Source organism: Engystomops pustulosus, chromosome 2 (assembly GCF_040894005.1).
Source record: "Engystomops pustulosus chromosome 2, aEngPut4.maternal, whole genome shotgun sequence".
Taxonomy (NCBI): Eukaryota; Metazoa; Chordata; class Amphibia; order Anura; family Leptodactylidae; genus Engystomops; species Engystomops pustulosus.
In genome coordinates, this window is record NC_092412.1 from 100883607 (window position 1) to 100902959 (window position 19353).

At 41.9% G+C, this 19353-nt stretch overlaps 1 protein-coding gene across 10 annotated transcripts in view; it reads right to left on the bottom strand.

Moving 5' to 3' along the window:
- Positions 1–19353, bottom strand: part of INPP4A (inositol polyphosphate-4-phosphatase type I A) — a 76513-nt gene that overhangs the window by 42798 nt on the left and 14362 nt on the right. For 9 of the 10 annotated variants that reach the window (XM_072135722.1, XM_072135726.1, XM_072135727.1 and 6 more), the window contains exons 2-6: positions 13171–13234; positions 9623–9808; positions 7720–7764; positions 6358–6476; positions 63–179 (exon numbers count right to left, since the gene is read on the bottom strand). In XM_072135722.1, coding sequence (XP_071991823.1) covers positions 63–179; positions 6358–6476; positions 7720–7764; positions 9623–9713 — 372 coding nt within the window. In that variant the 5' untranslated portion in view covers positions 9714–9808; positions 13171–13234. The remainder of the gene's footprint in view (positions 1–62; positions 180–6357; positions 6477–7719; positions 7765–9622; positions 9809–13170; positions 13235–19353) is intronic. The other variant, XM_072135719.1, reaches the window with a different exon arrangement.

A 19353-nucleotide genomic window follows, 5' to 3' on the forward strand; every position in this document is an offset into this window, starting at 1 on the left:
AATGTGTTTAACTGTTCTGGTTTAGTTGTCTAAAATGAAATAGAAGGATAAAAGACACTTACAGTTCCCTGAGATCTGTCTTTTACGTCATACACAGACAGCTTAATCTGGGTGTTCTGATTTATAAGAGAGTCCTGGAAGAAGGCAATGCTGCTAAGAAATATAGGGTTACTTGTTCCCTGTAAGACAATAATATTATCTGTTATTATATAGAGTAAACCACATGGAATTCAAGCTTCAAATAAGAAGCTGGGGAAAAAGACATTTAGGTAAAAATATTACAACAATGCAAATTATAGTTAGGCTACGTTCACATATTATTTTGTGAATACAGTCCGGGAAACAGGGGTACCGCACTCCTAATGAAGTACGGATGGTGCTTGGGTCGGGTACTCGGCCCCAATATACAGTAGAGAAGAACGTAGCACACATCCTATGTTGAATTTTAGATTTTCTTCTAATTCATATCATATAGTTTATGTTTACAGCTCCACCAAAAGTTTATAAGAATCATATATTGTAACAACAGATCACAATATTTCGTTAGCGACGTTTCGGTCTAAATCAGTGATGGGCAACCTTTTGAGCTAGGTGTGGCAAAATTCGCCAAAAAAAACGAGCATAACTCGGGTGCTGTGTCACCTTTAGGAAAAACCTAATTTTGTAATAACATGTCCAGCAGCGGCCTCCCCTTATTAATAACATGTCCAGCAGCGGCCTCCCCTTATTAATAACATGTCCAGCAGCGGCCTCCCCTTATTAATAACATGTCCAGCAGCGGCCTCCCTTTACTACTAAAATACCCCTAGCGGCCTCCCTTTACTACTAAAATACCCCTAGCGGCCTCCCTTTACTACTAAAATACCCCTTGCGGCCTCCCTTTACTACTAAAATACCCCTAGCGGCCTCCCTTTACTAGTAAAATACCCCTAGCGGCCTCCCTTTACTACTAAAATACCCCTAGCGGCCTCCCTTTACTACTAAAATGCCCCTAGCGGCCTCCCTTTACTAGTAAAATACCCCTAGCGGCCTCCCTTTACTACTAAAATACCCCTAGCACCCTCCCTTTACTACTAAATTACCCCTAGCACCCTCCCTTTACTACTAAATTACCCCTAGCGGCCTCCCTTTACTACTAAAATACCCCTATCGGCCTCCCTTTACTACTAAAATACCCCTAGCGGCCTCCCTTTACTACTAAAATACCCCTAGTGGCCTCCCTTTACTACTAAAATACCCCTAGTGGCCTCCCTTTACTACTAAAATACCCCTAGCGGCCTCCCTTTACTACTAAAATACCCCTAGCGGCCTCCCTTTACTACTAAAATACCCCTAGCGGCCTCCCTTTACTACTAAAATACCCCTAGCACCCTCCCTTTACTACTAAAATACCCCTAGCGGCCTCCCTTTACTACTAAAATACCCCTAGTGGCCTCCCTTTACTACTAAAATACCCCTAGCACCCTCCCTTTAAATATAATATAATAATAAACTTACATACTTACCCAGTGATGTCTTCTTCCCTGTAGCTTTACTGCAGGCGGCTCGGCTCCTCCAGGTTGCACCGCGCGCCTCGGGTCACGTGACTGACGTGACCTGACGTCAGGTCGCCTCAGTCACGTGACGAGCAGCGCGCATTGCAGCCTGGAGGAGCCGGAGGAGTTGCAGAAGGTGGGCGGACCAACGCGGCGCCGGACAGGTAAGCAGGGGGCAGAAACACAGGGACGGGGGCGGGACATTACCACAGGGGCAGCACATTACACAGGGACATTAACACAGGGGGAGCACATTGCACAGGGACAGAAACACAAGGACGGGGGCGGGACATTAACATAGGGGTAGCACATTACACTGGGGCCGGACATTACACAGGGAGGGGGGCGGACAGCGGGAGCTGGGCGGCCGCGTGTCAGCAAAAATGACTACGCGTGTCAGTGCTGACACGCGTGTCATAGGTTCGCCATCACTGGTCTAAATCGACCTTTGTCAAGCACGATCTGAAATGGGAGAGGTAGCTAGGTGTTGGCTCAGGTGGAGGAAAGAGGGGCTGATGTTCACTTTTCCTCCTGTTTTCCAGGGGGATGAGCTGAGCTGGAGAATGTATCCCATTGTATCGTGTTGGCGCTATCTTTGCTACCTACAGCTTGTGTATAGTCTCCATTGCCACAAGCCAGAGGAAATCTCCATTAGGAATTTTCTTACTACAAACCACGATAAAGAAATGGACATTTACACTTAAATCCCTTACAAAAGGTATTTTATTCATATGTGGTTATCTTACCTTTCTATAGTATGTATATACTAAGTGCCCATTATCCAGGATGAGACAGTATCATCAAATGCACCCTACAATCTCTTCTAAGGGAGTCATTTTACAATGTATACTGCAGGAAGTCAGCCTGAGGAAGTTCCCACAGCGTGACAATAATTGTGGGTGTATCCCCCTCCTGTGCTTCACCCCTACTCCTTGTTAGACCTTTCCCTTTAAATTTATACTCACTGCTATGGGGACATCAGATGGTGTCCCATCTTCTAAAACACTTTATTGCTTTTTGCACACTACATGTCTCCATTTTAGGCTTCATATTAGTATATATAACGGATTGTCTATTTTGGCTTGCATTCCACAGGAGGGGTTTATGGGCTTTGCCCTCAGAATTTTGCACAAATATCCTGTGCGGTTTTCGGTGTGTTTTATGGTTTTTCTGTATGCCCTGTTGTTCATATGCAAATACAAATAAAGTTATTGATTTTTTTATGGCACTTTTAAAATTATGTCACTGGTTACATGTCATGAATGTAACACAAGGCACCATGTAAAAAAATGTACACAATATTTCCCATCTGTACATAGAGCTTTATATGTCTGTAGTTGAATATTGAGGAGGAGGAAAAAATGTGGGGGATTTTTTGAGAGCCAGGCGCCAAAGAACGGATGCACAAAATAGGGGGAAAAAGTTTTCTTATGGGGGATGTTGTGGTGGAGTTGCAGCGCTGGAGTTGCAACTACATATTCATGTAGTTGAATATTAGCAGACAGTCCCTAAGCACAAGGTGGCAGAACAGGGATTTGAAGAGACACAAAGCTGTCAGTCAAAATAATGGGGCTTGGTTCACAACCACCCTGAGAGAAAGAAGAGCCACAGATAGTGGACATTAGTCAGAAAACCTAATTTGCATATCAGAAAAACATTGGTAATTAAAGGGCACCTACCACCACGATTCTACCTATAAAGGTAGATCGGGTGGTAGGTGGATGTAAGGGACGTGAGTAGGCGGGCACGCAGCGCGCCTACTCCACGCCCCAGTAGCCACGTTACTCCTCCTACCCTGTGTGTTCGGCGCGCAGCTCCTCGTAGCTGAGCAGCCACAGCTCCGAGGCTGGAGCTACTGCACATGCGCAGAACTCCGGCTTGTCGGATGCTGCGCGCCGCACACACAGGGTAGGAGGAGTAAAGTGGCTACTGGGGCGTGGAGTAGCCGCGCTGTGTAGCCTCGTGCCCGGCTACTCCACGCCCCAGTAGCCGCATAAGTAAATTTACATATTAGGGGAATAAAGTTTATTAAAAGTTAGCGGGGACGTGAGGATTAGCTCTAAAAAGAGCTATCCTCACGTCCCTTACATCCACCTACCACCCGATCTACCTTTATAGGTAGAATCGTGGTGGTAGGTTCCCTTTAAGGTACAGTCCCCACTGGCAGCTAATTTTAGGTGATATGGGGAGGACTTGTAACCCTTTATCAGCAGGCATTGTTACTCAGGGTGGTCAAAATCTGGTGACAGGTCCTCTTTAAGGGAACCAGTAAAGACTGTTCCAAAACCCCATTACAAAAGACAGAGAAAAGGAGAAAAATGGTACTTACCACTTGGTTGCAAGTCTGCTCAGTACAACAGTTTATTTGTCATACTTACAGGCAACATGAAAAAACATACAAGCACCACGGGAGGAGAGTTCAACACCTCACATGTGGCTCCTGTGGTGAGTGCCATTTCTTTTTCTCTTTTCTCTGTTTTTTAGCGATCATCCATACATACTTGGCATGATAATAGAGCACCACCAACTTGGAAAGGAAAAAATGCCTTTAAATGTCTATTTCAGAAATAACAAAGTGATTATAAGAGAACCACAGTGAAGTTTGAATGTACAGCAGATCTATTATTTGTTCTGCCAAAAGCCCATTACACTTGCATTCCAGATGCCATTTTAATTTTACTATAAATGTGTATTTTACCTTACCTGGCTCCTGCCAGAATCCTGAGCTGCTTAGGGGTGGGGTGGGGATTGTTTCTGGTTTGACATAGGATTCAGACTGGGAGCTAGGTAAGTTAAAATACACAATTATAAATAAATGAAAATGAGAAGGGACAAAAACATCTTTGGAATGTAGGTGTAATGGACTTTTTCTACCTGTCTTTAGTGAAAATGAGGTCCCTGGTGACAGGTTCCCTTTAAAGGCAAAAACATTATGTAAGCAAAAGATGTAAACTTTTTTAAACTTTACAGCTACATATCAACCTGTAAGTTTCATCCAGTGGACACCCCAATATATTTGTCATCTACCGGTGAATAAAACACATTAAGTATTCTTGACTTATTGGATGTGGCTAACATTTTATAACTCTGTAGATCTAATTCCAGTGATTACTTCACAAATGCTTTGCCAAGCCAACACAAGCCACGGGTATACTGTATATTACCTTGCAGTTTGGTCTAAAGGTAAATGATAATAAGGAAACAGAAACTGTCCCTAGCAGAAGTTTACACATTTCCAGTCCTCTTTAGCTGCTGAGAACCTGTCAGGAAACAAACAGACTGCTATATGTAGTCAATGGCAGGGGTGCACAACCCATGGCCCCCTTCCCACTGTGTGGGCTCTGTCCAGGCCCTCAATATCAGCGATGTTGTGCATCTCTGCTCTATGGTGCACAGGCTGCAGACTGTCATTTGGGAAGCAAAAAGAGCAAGCAAACTTGGAGGAAGTTGAACAAGTAGTAGATTCCTTCTGCTTAGGAAAGTATATTAGGAAACAATATATTGTAATTTCCGAAAAACATAGGCTTAACAACAACTCTTCATAGAACTAAAATGAATGGCCACAAAAAACTGCAGAGACAGGAAAATGTAAGATACACATTCATCGTCACGAACACATTTGTCCTTTAATAGGAACTTCTTTGTATCGGTTTGTTTATGGTTATTTTAATAGGGTACGTTTCACACAATAAAAAACTAATGGGACTCGGAAATAGATCACTTCTCGGTGGTACAGAGCAAAGACATTACTGTTCCAGTGGTTTCACACGCTAGGTATATTTAGAACTGTGCGTCAGCAAGAAACACCAAATTTATGTAATGAGCCACCCCAGCTGGAGTAAATTTATACTCTAGCTTGCGTCTGTTCCAGGAATAAATTATAGTATCGTTTTTGGGAGAGCACACATTTTTGTGAAATCCCATAGAAAACTGGTGATCATGCCTTGGTTAATTCACCAACTTAACCTGTTTCAGTACTTTTTTCTTTCTTCCTTGTTTATTTGGTCTATCTTATCAAGTAAAAGTTAAAGAGCATACAATAATGTAGGGGCTCCTACATAGATTCTTTCTAGCCCCCTAGCTGACATATAAGTTACAGAATCTGATCATAAAATTCCTCTCCACTATCAGAGAGGAGGAGATGGGGCAGAGGAAGGGGCTTGTGTTCTGGTAATCTTCTCAGTGTAAGGCGATATGTGGCTCCATATCGGCTCCCATTACATTCGTGGGAATGAGCCCTAACACATTCCCCCTCCTCCTGCTTAACTACTACCACCACCTCTCTGACAGTGGAGAAGTTACAATGGTCGCATACCAAGACTTATGCCTGTGCAAACGTGGGGGCTAGAAAGAAAATTCACAGTGCCCGGAATCTGTGTAGAAGACCCTACATGGGGGCACATTTACTTACCCGTCCTTTGTACTACTATTCACTTAGATCGTGCGCCCCGATATCCTGCATGTGTCGCTTCCCCAGTCAGGTCCGACAGAGTTCGAACGCGCACAACCCGAATCAGTTGGATCGTCCGATGGCACGTCCCCCAATTTGTGTCGCATGGAAGCCAGCACAGCTGCACCAAAATACAATCGCGTGTGCCAAAATCCCAGCACAGACACCTGTCAAATACCTGTCCAAGCTGTGCAATCCCCGAAAAAAGCAAACAGTCTGACAAAAGTGAGCAGCGTGACCGTTAGCAAATGAGCCCCATTGTGTTATATTTATCACCACATACATGAGGTGGATATTTGACTTCTTTCAAGTAGACCTAATATTTATTCAAAAGTTAGTGACCACAAATTTTTTAGATTAGGACATTCTCACCTCTATAATCTCCGTCTGTGCATGCTTTGTCCAGAAAGCCTGAGGAGGGGTTGTGACACTAACAGCAACAAAACTATTTGGCTTTCGCTCAAGTGATGGAGTAGTAAGCTCGCTGCATGCTGAAAAAAACATGAGAAGTTATGACCACTAACAAACACAATCAAAGTCATTATATTTATATTATCACATGTCACATATCACTCCCGAAGGCGAAGTTCACATCTGCCTTTGCCACCTGCTGTCATATTTCTGATTTTATAGTAGAAAAGATAGGAAAGCAACCCATTAAATTTTTTCTGCTATAAATAACAACGGCTTCCCTTCGGAACTTGGGGGAATGGAAAGTGAATGAAAGACTTTTCATTAGCCTTCCATATTTGGTTTCTGTTGCACTCTTGATGCATGTGCAAACTCGACCAACCATGTTAAAAGGGACAATGTACCATTATGGTATTGCTATCACAGTTATGCTACATTCTTTTATAAATTCAGCGTATATGCTGAATGTATACATAGACTATATTTGCGGGGGAATCCTGTCTGCCCAGTATAAATCTCATTTAGCAGGAAACAGTAGATAAAAAAAGCAACAAGCAAAGTATATATCCTCAGCAGAGGCCTTAATAGCCCACGGGGGTTGGATGCAACTGTATTTTATCCATCCATGGCATCTGACGAGAGTATGCTCTAGGACAGTGATGGCTAACCTATGGCACTGGTGCCAGAGGTGGCACTCGGAGCCCTTTCTGCGGGCACTCGGGCCATCACCAGAGATGACTCCAGGTATCTTCCTGCAGTCCCAGACAGCCCAGGACTTGCTGTGCAGAGCTATTTTAAAGTGGCAGCTCTACCTGGGACTATTTTCTGCTTTATTGGTGTCCTCAGGGGCTGGTATCAATGAAAGCTGTGACAGAGCAAGGAGTATAAATCACAAATTAAATTTTTGTGTTGGCACTTTGCGATAAATAAGCGGGTCTTTGTTGTAGTTTGGGCACTCAGTCTCTAAAAGGTTTGCCATCACTTCTCTAGGATGTCACCAGTGTTGTAATTGTCCATAAAAGGACAGTTGTGAGGAAACAACTATCACTGGCTGCTGCCATATGCACTTCTCCTCCCGCTTTCAGGTGGGTAGGGTTGGAACTGGAAAGCGTACAGAAGGATATGTCCAAGTTCCTCTTTGTAAGGATATGTTGCATATCTACCTGTTGTATAATTACAATGAAGGGCTACAATGAGATGTGAACGTAGCCTTACAGTCAGATGGGGTACTGGGAGGCAAAGTTGGGTCTCCACTAGAGGTTTTTTGTAATCACATCTAAGTTATCAGTCCAGTTTTACATAAAGTATAAGTGTAAGACTTACCTAAACTAAACTCCAATATTGGTTCATCTGGATCCTGGAAATTTCCTTCATATATAAAGTAAACATGGTTAGATAAGAATAATGGTAATCAAATACATTACAATAGTTCCTAAGTTTACAGTATTTGGTTCTGAAGGGCATTTCATGAAGTCTCACAGCTACATTCAGCCTCGTCACTACTGACTTTCTCTTTCCGTGCATTTTGAGTACGGTAATACAGGAATGTCAGGCAGGCAGAGAACTGTACAAGGTTCTGTCACAAAGATCATATTGTTTATGACTAGAAATACTCATTAACGATCCATTCCAAAAAGAGGCCTACAAGACAAAGGAGACTCTATGAAGCCCTGCATGTCAGAACTCTGGAGTCATTAACTAACATTCTGCACTTTAAACACAACTCAATCCAATTTTCAAAACGGGGTATGATATACCTGCTGGGCTGCTGTACAACATATTGATATCTCAGGACAGAAGCATTCAGATTCAAGACGCCACAATCATGGTTGTGCTATTGCCAGCGCAGTCTGACCTCAATGTCATAAAGGCACTAGGGCAGTCAGCTAATGTGCAAAGACTGGACAGGCCATTATTATTCATAGACTGAAAACCTACTGTAATATCACAAATATGAAAATCCTTGGACATGTAGTATCCAGTAAGAACGTTCAATTAAAAAAAAAAAACATAAATGATGCTATAGAACTTACTTGAACTCTCAAGCAACATTGCATCAGTCAGGAGTTCAATTGTAAGTTTCAAAATGTGTTAGGCAGAATTACTGTAAATTTACTGTTTGGATTTCACAATACAAATCTGAAGCCCTTTACATTACAAGCATGCCATGAACAAAATTAAATGCATACAGTGAAATGGAACAGAGGGTCAAGCATGCGCATCATCCCTCCATTCATAACACAGCACGTGAAGGCATTTGCAGTCCCCCATGCTTGCGATTTCTGGAGGTCCAACCACTAGTGATGGGGAATAAATGTAGAAGCTGGGGGTATTAGTGGCTTATTTTTTCTGAAGCCTCAATGTCAGACTTTACACCTCTCTTAAAAGGGGTTATCCGGGTTTAAAAAATTTCTTCTGGCCGGGCTGGGGAGGGCTATTTAAACACAATAAACATGTACTTACCTCCTCCGGTGCTGCCGATGTCCCGCGCCGCGGCCGGTCTTCTCGGTGCGCCGGTTTCATTACACCGGCGCACAGGGAGCTTCCGGCCGGCCGGATGCTCCCATGCGCACCATCTCCCAGCGCTTACAACGCTGAGAGATAGGGACGGATGGGAGGAGCCGTCCACATCGCGGACCGGAAGCTCCCTGTGCGCGGCTTCCGTGCCCCTGTAAACAGGGGCACGGATCGAAGGGACCGCGGCGCGGGACATCAGCGGCGCCGGAGGAGGTAAGTCCATGTTTATTATGTTTAACTAGCCCTCCCCAGCCCGGCCATAAAAATTTTTTTAAACCCGGATAACCCCTTTAATATGCAGAACAGAGGGTCTATATTGTCTAGCTGGTCTTTAGTACAGTCCTTGGTAAAGCAATATATTTCAATTATGACTGGTAAAACAGAAAAGATCAATGCAAGCTAAGGGGGTTAGGCTGGCGTTAAACTGCGGCAAGAATGAAAACCACAATAACAATAGTGAAACTGCAAGGAACCATAAAGCTCCAGGATCTGATTAGAGGCACTCGGTATTACATCTAGATAACCCTGTTTTGTATCGGTGTGAAGGATGTTTTTTTGCAGCAGGTGATGAATTATGGATACTATAGGCTGGGTCTCGTATCAAAGCTGAGTATATTTGCATGTGTCCTGTTACAAATCATGATGTCATCACAGGTTTGAAAAATAGGCTTTCATTATTTTAGAAATCTTCTTCACAGTAGCTTCTTACCTGCCAGGGACAAACCTAGCATTTCAGAGGTGACATCAATGGTAGAATGAGGCCTGGCTGCATGGCGAGGACTGCGTTGTCTTGCCATCATTTCTGCATGAGGAGGGCACTCACACTAATCTTCTAGGGCCTCAGACATGAAATTTGATTCTCAAATTTTTAATAGTCAATGAAAAAGAGCCACAACTGAAAAAAAAAAAGTAATTTGTGTATCAATACATTAACACAAAATATACAGAATTGGGGAAATTGATCAACTTGATCTGGCTACCTAATGCAAAGCTGCAAACAATCTATGAGATATCAGAGCCCCCAAATTGTCTGATGCTGCCAATGACATCTGTAAAGTCTCACAAGGAAGTTCAAGGATTGTAACCAAAACTGAACCCAGACACATGTTTGTTATCTATTTATCCTGCTAGGACATTAGTGAGGAATGACCTTCATAAATGTCAACTGCGACTGTGGCAGAAGAAAGTCACCAAGATTTATGGCAAAAACGTCCTCTGTTACGTCACAGGGGTTGGGCTTTGGTTCTGATGCATTTCAAAATACAACATGCGACTTGTCTGTGCTGCAGACTCCTCAGCTCTTGGCCCCCACCTTTGTACTCCAGTACAGCAACTCCCTTCTGCTCCTTCACAGAGCTGACAACCTGGTGAGCGGACAAGTTGGAGAGGGAGGAGCTGTACAGGAGCACAAATGTGGGGGCCAAGAGCTGAGGAGTCTCCTGCACAGACAAGTGAACCAAAGCCCAACCACTGGGACTACAGAGGGTTCTGTCATAGCGCAAGGTAAGTTATAACACACAATTATAATTGTAATCCAAATGCTATTTGTACTGCATTTGTGATGGGCTTCTGCAACCTTTCCTTAGTGAAAATGAGGTCCCTGGTGACAGGTTCCCTCGAACATAGAACTGTTTTAACAAATGGAGTGTTGTGTTTATCATATTTATCTACTAGTGATCAATCACTGTCCTAGCGGTTTACTAGAAATGTTTATTACTTTGCGCATATTTTTTTCTACAACATGTAGTCCTGTTGAATATGTTGGCTCTGTGGTAACATTACAGTTTCCTATCCCCAGTTCTGTGTTGCTTCCTTCAAGCCTGAAACTTAATTTCCAATAATCAATGACACACAATGCCATTCTATGGCCCAGCGGGATTCAATGTGTTAATAACCTGCTGCCATGCAAATAAATTTGTATACATGCATTGAAAAGCCTGGGATAAGTCCAATACAATCTGGAATCTGTGGCTGGAATACCCCCTCTCTGATGCATTTTGAGATAGGCCATAGGTCATGTTCTTAAATTTGATGGATGTCAGAACTAACATTCTGCACTTTAAACACAACTCACTCCAATTTTCAAAACGGGGTATGATATACCTGCTGGGCTGCTGTACAACATATTGATATCTCAGGACAGAAGCATTCAGATTCAAGACGCCACAATCATGGTTGTGCTATTGCCAGCACAGTCTGACCTCAATGTCATAAAGGCACTAGGGCAGTCAGCTAATGTGCAAAGACTGGACAGGCCATTATTATGCATAGACTGAAAACCTACTGTAATATCACAAATATGAATATCTTTGGACATGTAGTATCCAGTAAGAACGTTCAATTAAAAAAAAAAACCCATAAATGATGCTATAGAACTTACTTGAACTCTCAAGCAACATTGCATCAGTCAGGAGTTCAATGTGTTAATAACCTGCTGCCATGCAAATAAATTTGTATACATGCATTGAAAAGCCCGGGATAAGTTCAATACAGTCTGGAATCTGTGGCTGGAATACCCCCTCTCTGATGCATTTTGAGATAGGTCATAGGTCATGTTCTTGAATTTGATGACGCCCACTATTATAATCCCCCCACCATTTTTTCGTTTCTATAGCATGTGATTTGTACAGCAAGTTGTCACTTTTGCTGTTAAAGAATGCAGTTTTACAGTTTGAAATAAAAACTTTCTCTGAATTAAAAAATGAGGTCGCTTGTGTAACTGATTGCTTAGGTGACTTAATCCTTTAAACTTGCTCACGATGTCCTTGATTTCCACACTGTCTAGATTTTCAGCACAGACGCTTAGAGCAAGCCACTTATATAGTCAGTTATATAGTTGAGAGCACTTAGTAGTTAAACAGTTGGAGATTCTTTAATGGAATGAGGGTTAGCTATCCCTGTGCAATGTGTGATATTTATAATGAGATCACATAGTCATGACACACTTAGCATAGAATCAGTTGCTCCCCAGAGTAATCTTCATGGCCAAACTTCACTACATGCCCAATAATGAATACGATAAATGCAATAAAATAGGTCAAACATTGGCAGCTATTTTTAGAAAACATAATACCTCCTGTAAAGCCTTAAATTAAAGTAAAATGTAATAGCAAAAACATTCCTATGCAAACACACAATAACTTAGTTTGGTTAGGTCGTGTAAGGCCAAGTTCACACGTGCGTTTGGTCGACCTTCCATTCGACCTTCCTGCTTTTTTTGTTTCTGTTCTCCAAAATTGAAGAGATGGAGAATATAACAGAAACCCCTTGACCCTGGTGTGAACTGAGCCTAACTCCCTTGTACAAGTCATTGATCCATAGTTTTATAACAAACATTGCTGACATTTTCAATAAATATGGTGTTATGGAGGTGCCTACGACATTTTTATTGCAGAGGGAAAATGTAAATATTCGTTTATTCTTGTTTCCATTTAGAGTAAAGTGCAATGAGTGACGGGTTGTGGGCCTACTGTGACCACTAACAGTTTTTCTTTGATCTACTTCCAAGAGCATTATTCAAGCGACCATGGACTGTTTTCATCCCATAACCCATTAACCCTTTCATGGATGCATCCCATACATCCTCACAGGGTGGCACCTCAGTGGCAGACATTATTTTGGGATTGGTGGCAACTAGAATCACAGTTCTGAGAGAATCTCCTCTTGTCATATGATAACTAGATTATGTTTCTATGTCCAAAGGAAGCTGAGATGTTTAAAGTTAGAGTGAAAATTCAGTGTGTAATCTTCATATACAGATCTTGCTTCTTACTAATACTTTAAAGTGGTTGTCCGAGAGTGAGGGGAAAAAAAAGTGAGGAGGCCAGGGGAAAGACTGCAAAAAATAATAAATATGTACTCGCCTTGTCCGTCGTTCCCGGTGTCCTTCATCACCATTTCCCCGGGCCATGCCCTTGTTTGTTTACAGGTGCACGGAAACTGCACTCAGACAGCTTTCAGCCAGATGGGCTCGGCTGGCCGTTAACACTTTCAAACAATTTTGAAAAGTGTCTGCTTTCAGAATATATATGAATTTATAGGGTTTAGTTTGATTCTTTATGCTATAATTTCAGTTTTTTTTTTTGTACATGTCACTGCACTGAGGTTACAAGGCTGCCATCTTTTGGAGTAGCAATACTCGTATTTATATTTTCTGCATGAACACCGACTAAAACCCTACTTCACCCTTTTACAAGAGAACTTCCTCTTAAGATAAATACAGAGAATCTCATAAATGATCCAGCAGCAAGGACTTACTTTCATGGCGTGTCTGCTTCACATGATCACTAGGTTTCTTCTGGTTATTCAATCAACATTGGTACTACAAAAGAAAAAAATAGAAGTAAGACAATCTCATATCCGTATAGTCATGTAGGTCTATGTTGGTTATCAGTTGCATCAGTTGGAAGAAATAGGTAGGTAGATGGAGAGATAAAAGTAAAACAGAGTTGCAGTAAATTAATTTAGCATGCCCTTAATTCTCAATTAACAGCAGCGGATGGCTTTGCCATTCCCTTCTGATCTAATATGCCTGTGGTTGTTTTTGCCATTTTCAGTTCATTAGCTATGGACACAAAATCCCTAAACACATATGTAATTATGCCTGAAATAACACAGGAGTGATGACCATCCTGGAAGCAGAACTGTACAAATGCCAGCATTATATATCCAAAACCAAGGCACATTATCCTGTCCCTTCATGACACCACAGAATATATATCTACGGTAGCAAAACAATTACATATAATCTTATTAAAAAATGATTATAAAAGAACCCACCATTGCAAATGAGTTAATGGCACCTCACATGGTGATATCATGGTTTTCCAAAAAATCTAACTTTCCAAACATAAAAATTGAATTGTTTGATATTACCATATATCATATTTGCATCAACCCATGCGGTATAAGGCTTTGTCAACTAGTGTTGTCATCTCAGGAAAATTTTTAAGATAGTTTTTTCAGCCTTGCTATTTTACATCACTGTGGCTTTGTGGTACAGAAATACACTCACCGGCCACTTTATTAGATACACCTGTCCAACTGCTCGTTAACACTTAATTTCTAATCAGCCAATCACATGGTGGCAACTCAGTGCATTTAGGCATGTAGAAATGGTCAAGACAATCTCCTGCAGTTCAAACCGAGCATCAGTATGGGGAAGAAAGGTGATTTGAGTGCCTTTGAACGTGGCATGGTAGTTGGTGCCAAAGGGCTGGTCTGAGTATTTCAGAAACTGCTGATCTACTGGGATTTTCACGCACAACCATCTCTAGGGTTTACAGAGAATGGTCCGAAAAAGAAAAAACATCCAGTGAGCGGCAGTTCTGTGGGCGGAAATGCCTTGTTGATGCCAGAGGTCAGACGAGAATGGGCAGACTGGTTCTGGACTGATAGAAAGGCAACAGTGACTCAAATCGCCACCCGTTACAACCAAGGTAGGCAGAAGAGCATCTCTGAACGCACAGTACGTCAAACTTTGAGGCAGATGGGCTACAGCAGCAGAAGACCACACCGGGTGCCACTCCTTTCAGCTAAGAACAGGAAACTGAGGCTACAATTTGCACAAGCTCATCGAAATTGGACAGTAGAAGATTGGAAAAACGTTGCCTGGTCTGATGAGTCTACCATTCGGATGGTAAGGTCAGAATTTGGTGTCAACAACATGAAAGCATGGATCCATCCTGCCTTGTATCAATGGTTCAGGCTGGTGGTGGTGGTGTCATGGTGTGGGGAATATTTTTTTTGGCACTCTTTGGGCCCCTTGGTACCAATTGAGCATCGTTGCAACGCCACAGCCTACCTGAGTATTGTTGCTGACCATGTCCATCCCTTTATGACCACAACGTACCCAACATCTGATGGCTACTTTCCGCGGGATAATGCGCCATGTCATAAAGCTGGAATCATCTCAGACTGGTTTCTTGAACATGACAATGAGTTCACTGTACTCAAATGGCCTCCGCAGTCACCAGATCTCAATCCAATAGAGCATCTTTGGGATGTGGTGGAACGGAGATTCGCATCATGGATGTGCAGCCGACAAATCTGCAGCAACTGTGTGATGCCATCATGTCAATATGGACCAAAATCTCTGAGGAATGCCTCCAGCACCTTGTTGTATCTATGCCACGAAGAATTGAGGCAGTTCTGAAGGCAAAGGGGGTCCAACCCGTTACTAGCATGGTGTACCTAATAAAGTGGCCGGTGAGTGTATGTGCTTAACAATACTAATATGTATCCCCATTTGTATCAGATGAATTACTGCCTGGCAAATGCCTTCTAATTCTACAGCCTGTGTTCGAGTTTAAGAATGTAGCTTCTATTCATTCTTACTTGTTAAACTAGAACATGTGGTCACCTATGAAAAAGCACATTTTACAACCTCATTAAATACAAATCTTTGACTTCTTGAATAAGTGCCACCCCTCTAATGCCACAACAGTTGGAATAATATGTCTACCTGTCATGGTTTGCGAACAATGTCAATATTTTCGCCTCCCAACCATCGTTGCCATGCTGATCTGACATTGGTTATTGAAGTGACTGTCGAAGGGGCGGTCCAGACTTTGGACAGGCAGACTAGTACTGTACATCTATGCAAATATTGACTTAAATCACTTAAAGGAAATCAACTATCAAAATCAAGAATGATAATCTAGAGGCACTTACTCATGGATCCCAACACTGTGACTGGTGATATTCTTAAATTTGTTATCCATGTCCTTGCTTCTAAAATCAACTTTTATGATGATGCTAATGAGCCAGAAGGGCTCTGAATGACATTACCAAAGCCCCGCCATGCTGTAGCTTTCCGGGTTGTTTCATTGTTTCAAGCTTCCCCTGCTCCTTGGGTACTTCCTGCCTCCCTCTGCCAGATGAAATCTCACAGCAACAGAGGAATTTTCAGCACACAGTGCAAGGCGGAAGTGCTATTGTACAGTGTAACAGCCTGTTTAGCTACAGCATGGAAGAGCTCAAGTAATGCCCCAAGGGTCATTGGGATTCATTAGCATAATTTTAAAAGTTGATTCTAGAATGTAAGAAACCATGCATAACAAATATAAGAATATTACCACAGTCATGGTGCCTAAATCTATAGGTAGGTGTCCCTGGTTTATCATGTTTAATTTTGATGGTAGATTTCCTTTACAAAATGTTGCATTCCAAAAAAAAAAAAAAAAAAAAAAAAGAATGCTGTCCAATAATTTAACAATTATTAACATTGAAAAAATCTTCTTCCAGAAAGCACACAGAGGATTTCCATTAGCATTTAATTTCTTTTTTTACCCCGTAAACTGGCACTCAAAGAGCAGTGGTTGCAAATTTTTTTATTTTAGTTTTGCAGTTTTTAAAAATATTGTTAAAATTACCTTTGTAAGGTCTGGTTGTCATTCATTTTTTGTCATGGACAGTTCATGGGAAAGAGCCCTAACTGTGAGTTTTTGTCTTCCCGCTGTGTACAATCTGTGAAATTTCATCATTCATGAACTTTTGGTGAATTTATAAGCAACACATAGGTCCCTATAAAATTACTAAATAAAGGTGTCACTAAACCAAATTCACATTTATACTGCCTCAGTGTGATACACAGATATAGATAATGACGCTTACAGAGTCCCTTGAAGGAATATTCTGCTTTTGGTTCCCTACCCAGGGTTGTCTTGATAAAGAAAGCAGTTTAATTTGAGTAAAAGTCCCTGATTTGAAAATGAACAGTGTCCAAGGTCCTTTAGATGTAATAGTAAAGAAACGGAATCTACTCCTGAGCTATATACAGCTATCTAGAAGCCATGACTATTTCACACACTCTGTAGCGCAATCAAATATATATGTGCTTTTCACACCTAATTATATCTTAATTAGCTTAATTATATCTTAACTACCTCAAAATAACTGTAAAAAATTTATTTTTTGTCTTATTACAAAATTTACTTACAGCAAATTTAATTAAAGGGCAAGTTCTCACTAACACTGGAGTTGTAGAGAGGATCTGGCTTAGAGGCTATAACAGTGGTGGTGAACCTATGGCACTGGTGCCAGAGGCAGCAATCAGAGCCCTTTCTGTGGGCACCTGGGCCATCGCCCCAGGACACCAGACAGGACTCAAAGAATCTTCCTGAAGTTCCGAGCAACTTAAAAGATGCTGCTTTCAGTCATACTTTGATACTTACTTCACTACTTGGGACTGTAGGAAGAGGGAGAAATAGACAGGGTCGAGTTATCTTTGGAAGACCTCCTGCTGGCCCCACAATTCTCTGTGTACAGAGGACACTAAAAAGAAGCTAAAGTGAAGCAAGTTTTTCATCTTTCTACTATGATGCTGTCCTCTGGAGGCCTATATGATCGAAAGTTGTTGAAGAACAGGGAGCAATAAGTCACTGATTTAATTTTTGGTTGGCACCTCACGATGAATAAGGGGGGTTTTGGGTTGCTTTTTGGGCACTCGGCTGCTAAAAGGTTCGCCATCACTGGGCTATAACATATGACTGGATAACTGTTCTAAGTGACTAAACTAGAAATATCAGAAAAAGGAAGTGGTCCTCCTTAAATATGTGTGGTAGAAGACAATTTCTAAACCAAATAAAAATTACCAAAAATGTAAATATGTTCTTCTGTAAAATGTACACTATGGGGGAGATTTTTCAAAAGTGTTTGAGAGCAAACCAGTCAGAGCTCAGCTTTTTTCCACAGCTGTTTATAAAACCAAAGCTGAGGTCCGATTGGTTGGGCAACAAGAACATTTTTACCTCAGACACTTCTGATAAATCTTCCCCTATGTTCTTATAACGATGTCTATTCTATACTGTATAAACTATATATTTAGCAAAACCAATTTTCCCTTTGGGGCAAGGAGAGAAGAAAAAAAAAATTCACTAAGTGTTTCAATTTTCTGCTAAGAGATACAAACCTGCCGGGAATGTAAGATTTCAGCTCAGAAATAATTTGTCTTGTGACTTGAGATTCACAAAACGAGGGCAAACCTTTGAAAAATCCTATTTATGCAATGTGTTGGGCTGCGGCGCATTGTGCCGCCACATATGTATACTGCCTGAGTGGGATAGGCAGGTAGAAGAGAATGTATCGAAGTAACCTCATTTCACACGAATAACGCCGCTAGACAGCATTAAATATAACTTGTAATTGAGCGATTTGTCTAAGGAAGAAGAAGAAAAAGAACAGCTTGTAAGATCAGATGATAAATGAAACATTTGCTAATTATATGCACACAATATTTCTGCTTAATGGGACATATATTAGGTCTCTAACAGCAGAGATATATAAGGGATTGGGTCAATGTAGAAAGTCACTGAGGCACAGCAAAGTCACTTCACATCAATCTCCTCGGACCCAAAAAATGACATTGGGAACTGTGGCAGCAATGGCAACAAATATAAATATCCTTGGTGGTGCTTAACTCTCCGTCAGAGTAGACAAGTGCACATAACATAGAAAAAAGCAGTGTCACTCACTGGTCAGATGAAATAAGAACAAAGCTTTATTGTTCCACGTGGCAGTCGGGGACGACGCCAAACACGGCACGAAACTGGCCGTTTCACGCAACTATGCGCTCTGCCACATGAAACAATAAAGCTTCGTTCTTATTTCATCTGACCAGTGAGTGCCACTGCTTTTTTCTATGTTATGACCAGATATATAAGGGATGCCCCCGCATGTTTTACACAATGAAGTATGTGAGCCAGGACCAGATCTATTCAACTCGCTGCATCAGTTTTCTGTCCGACTTTGCACTAGAAAGAACGTGCAAATTGCTTGCATAAAGCGTCTTCCTAGTCTTGTGGTGCGGCTCCATCGCGCCCCCTATAGGGGTGATTCAGTGCCGATTAGGACCGTGCGCCATATTTTTTTTTACTGCGACTCAACAGAAATGTGTAACGCACCCATGAAGAGTGAACAAAAAAAAAAAAAAACCCTGTCGTACACAGTTTAAGCACGCTCAACGCGTGCAGAGTGCGTCACATTACTGAATACTGCAGCACGGTCTACACTCAGTACAGTTTGCATCATTATTGATAACTCTGAGCTAGTATGTGTACGTTCCATGTGGGTGTAATAATATATTACCTAGGAGCTGACAGATATCCACCAGCACTTTCCCCAGAAAAATCAGCACCCTCAGGTAGGTTATATCCTTTTATCAGTCTTATGTGATTGAGTCTAACACCTCACTTCAATGGGACATAGGATGAACATTTCACATTTTTACATTCCTAATATGACTTAAAAAAGCACACTTATCATTATGGTGGTTTATAGGTAGGTAGCCACAGCACATGCCCCAGGTAGATAGGTAGTCATAGCACATGCCCCCAGGCCCCAGCAGATAGATAGTCACAGCACATGCCTCCCAGTAGATGGGTAGTGCCAGCACATGCTTGCCCCCAGTAGATAGGTAGCTCCAGCACATGCCCCCAGTAG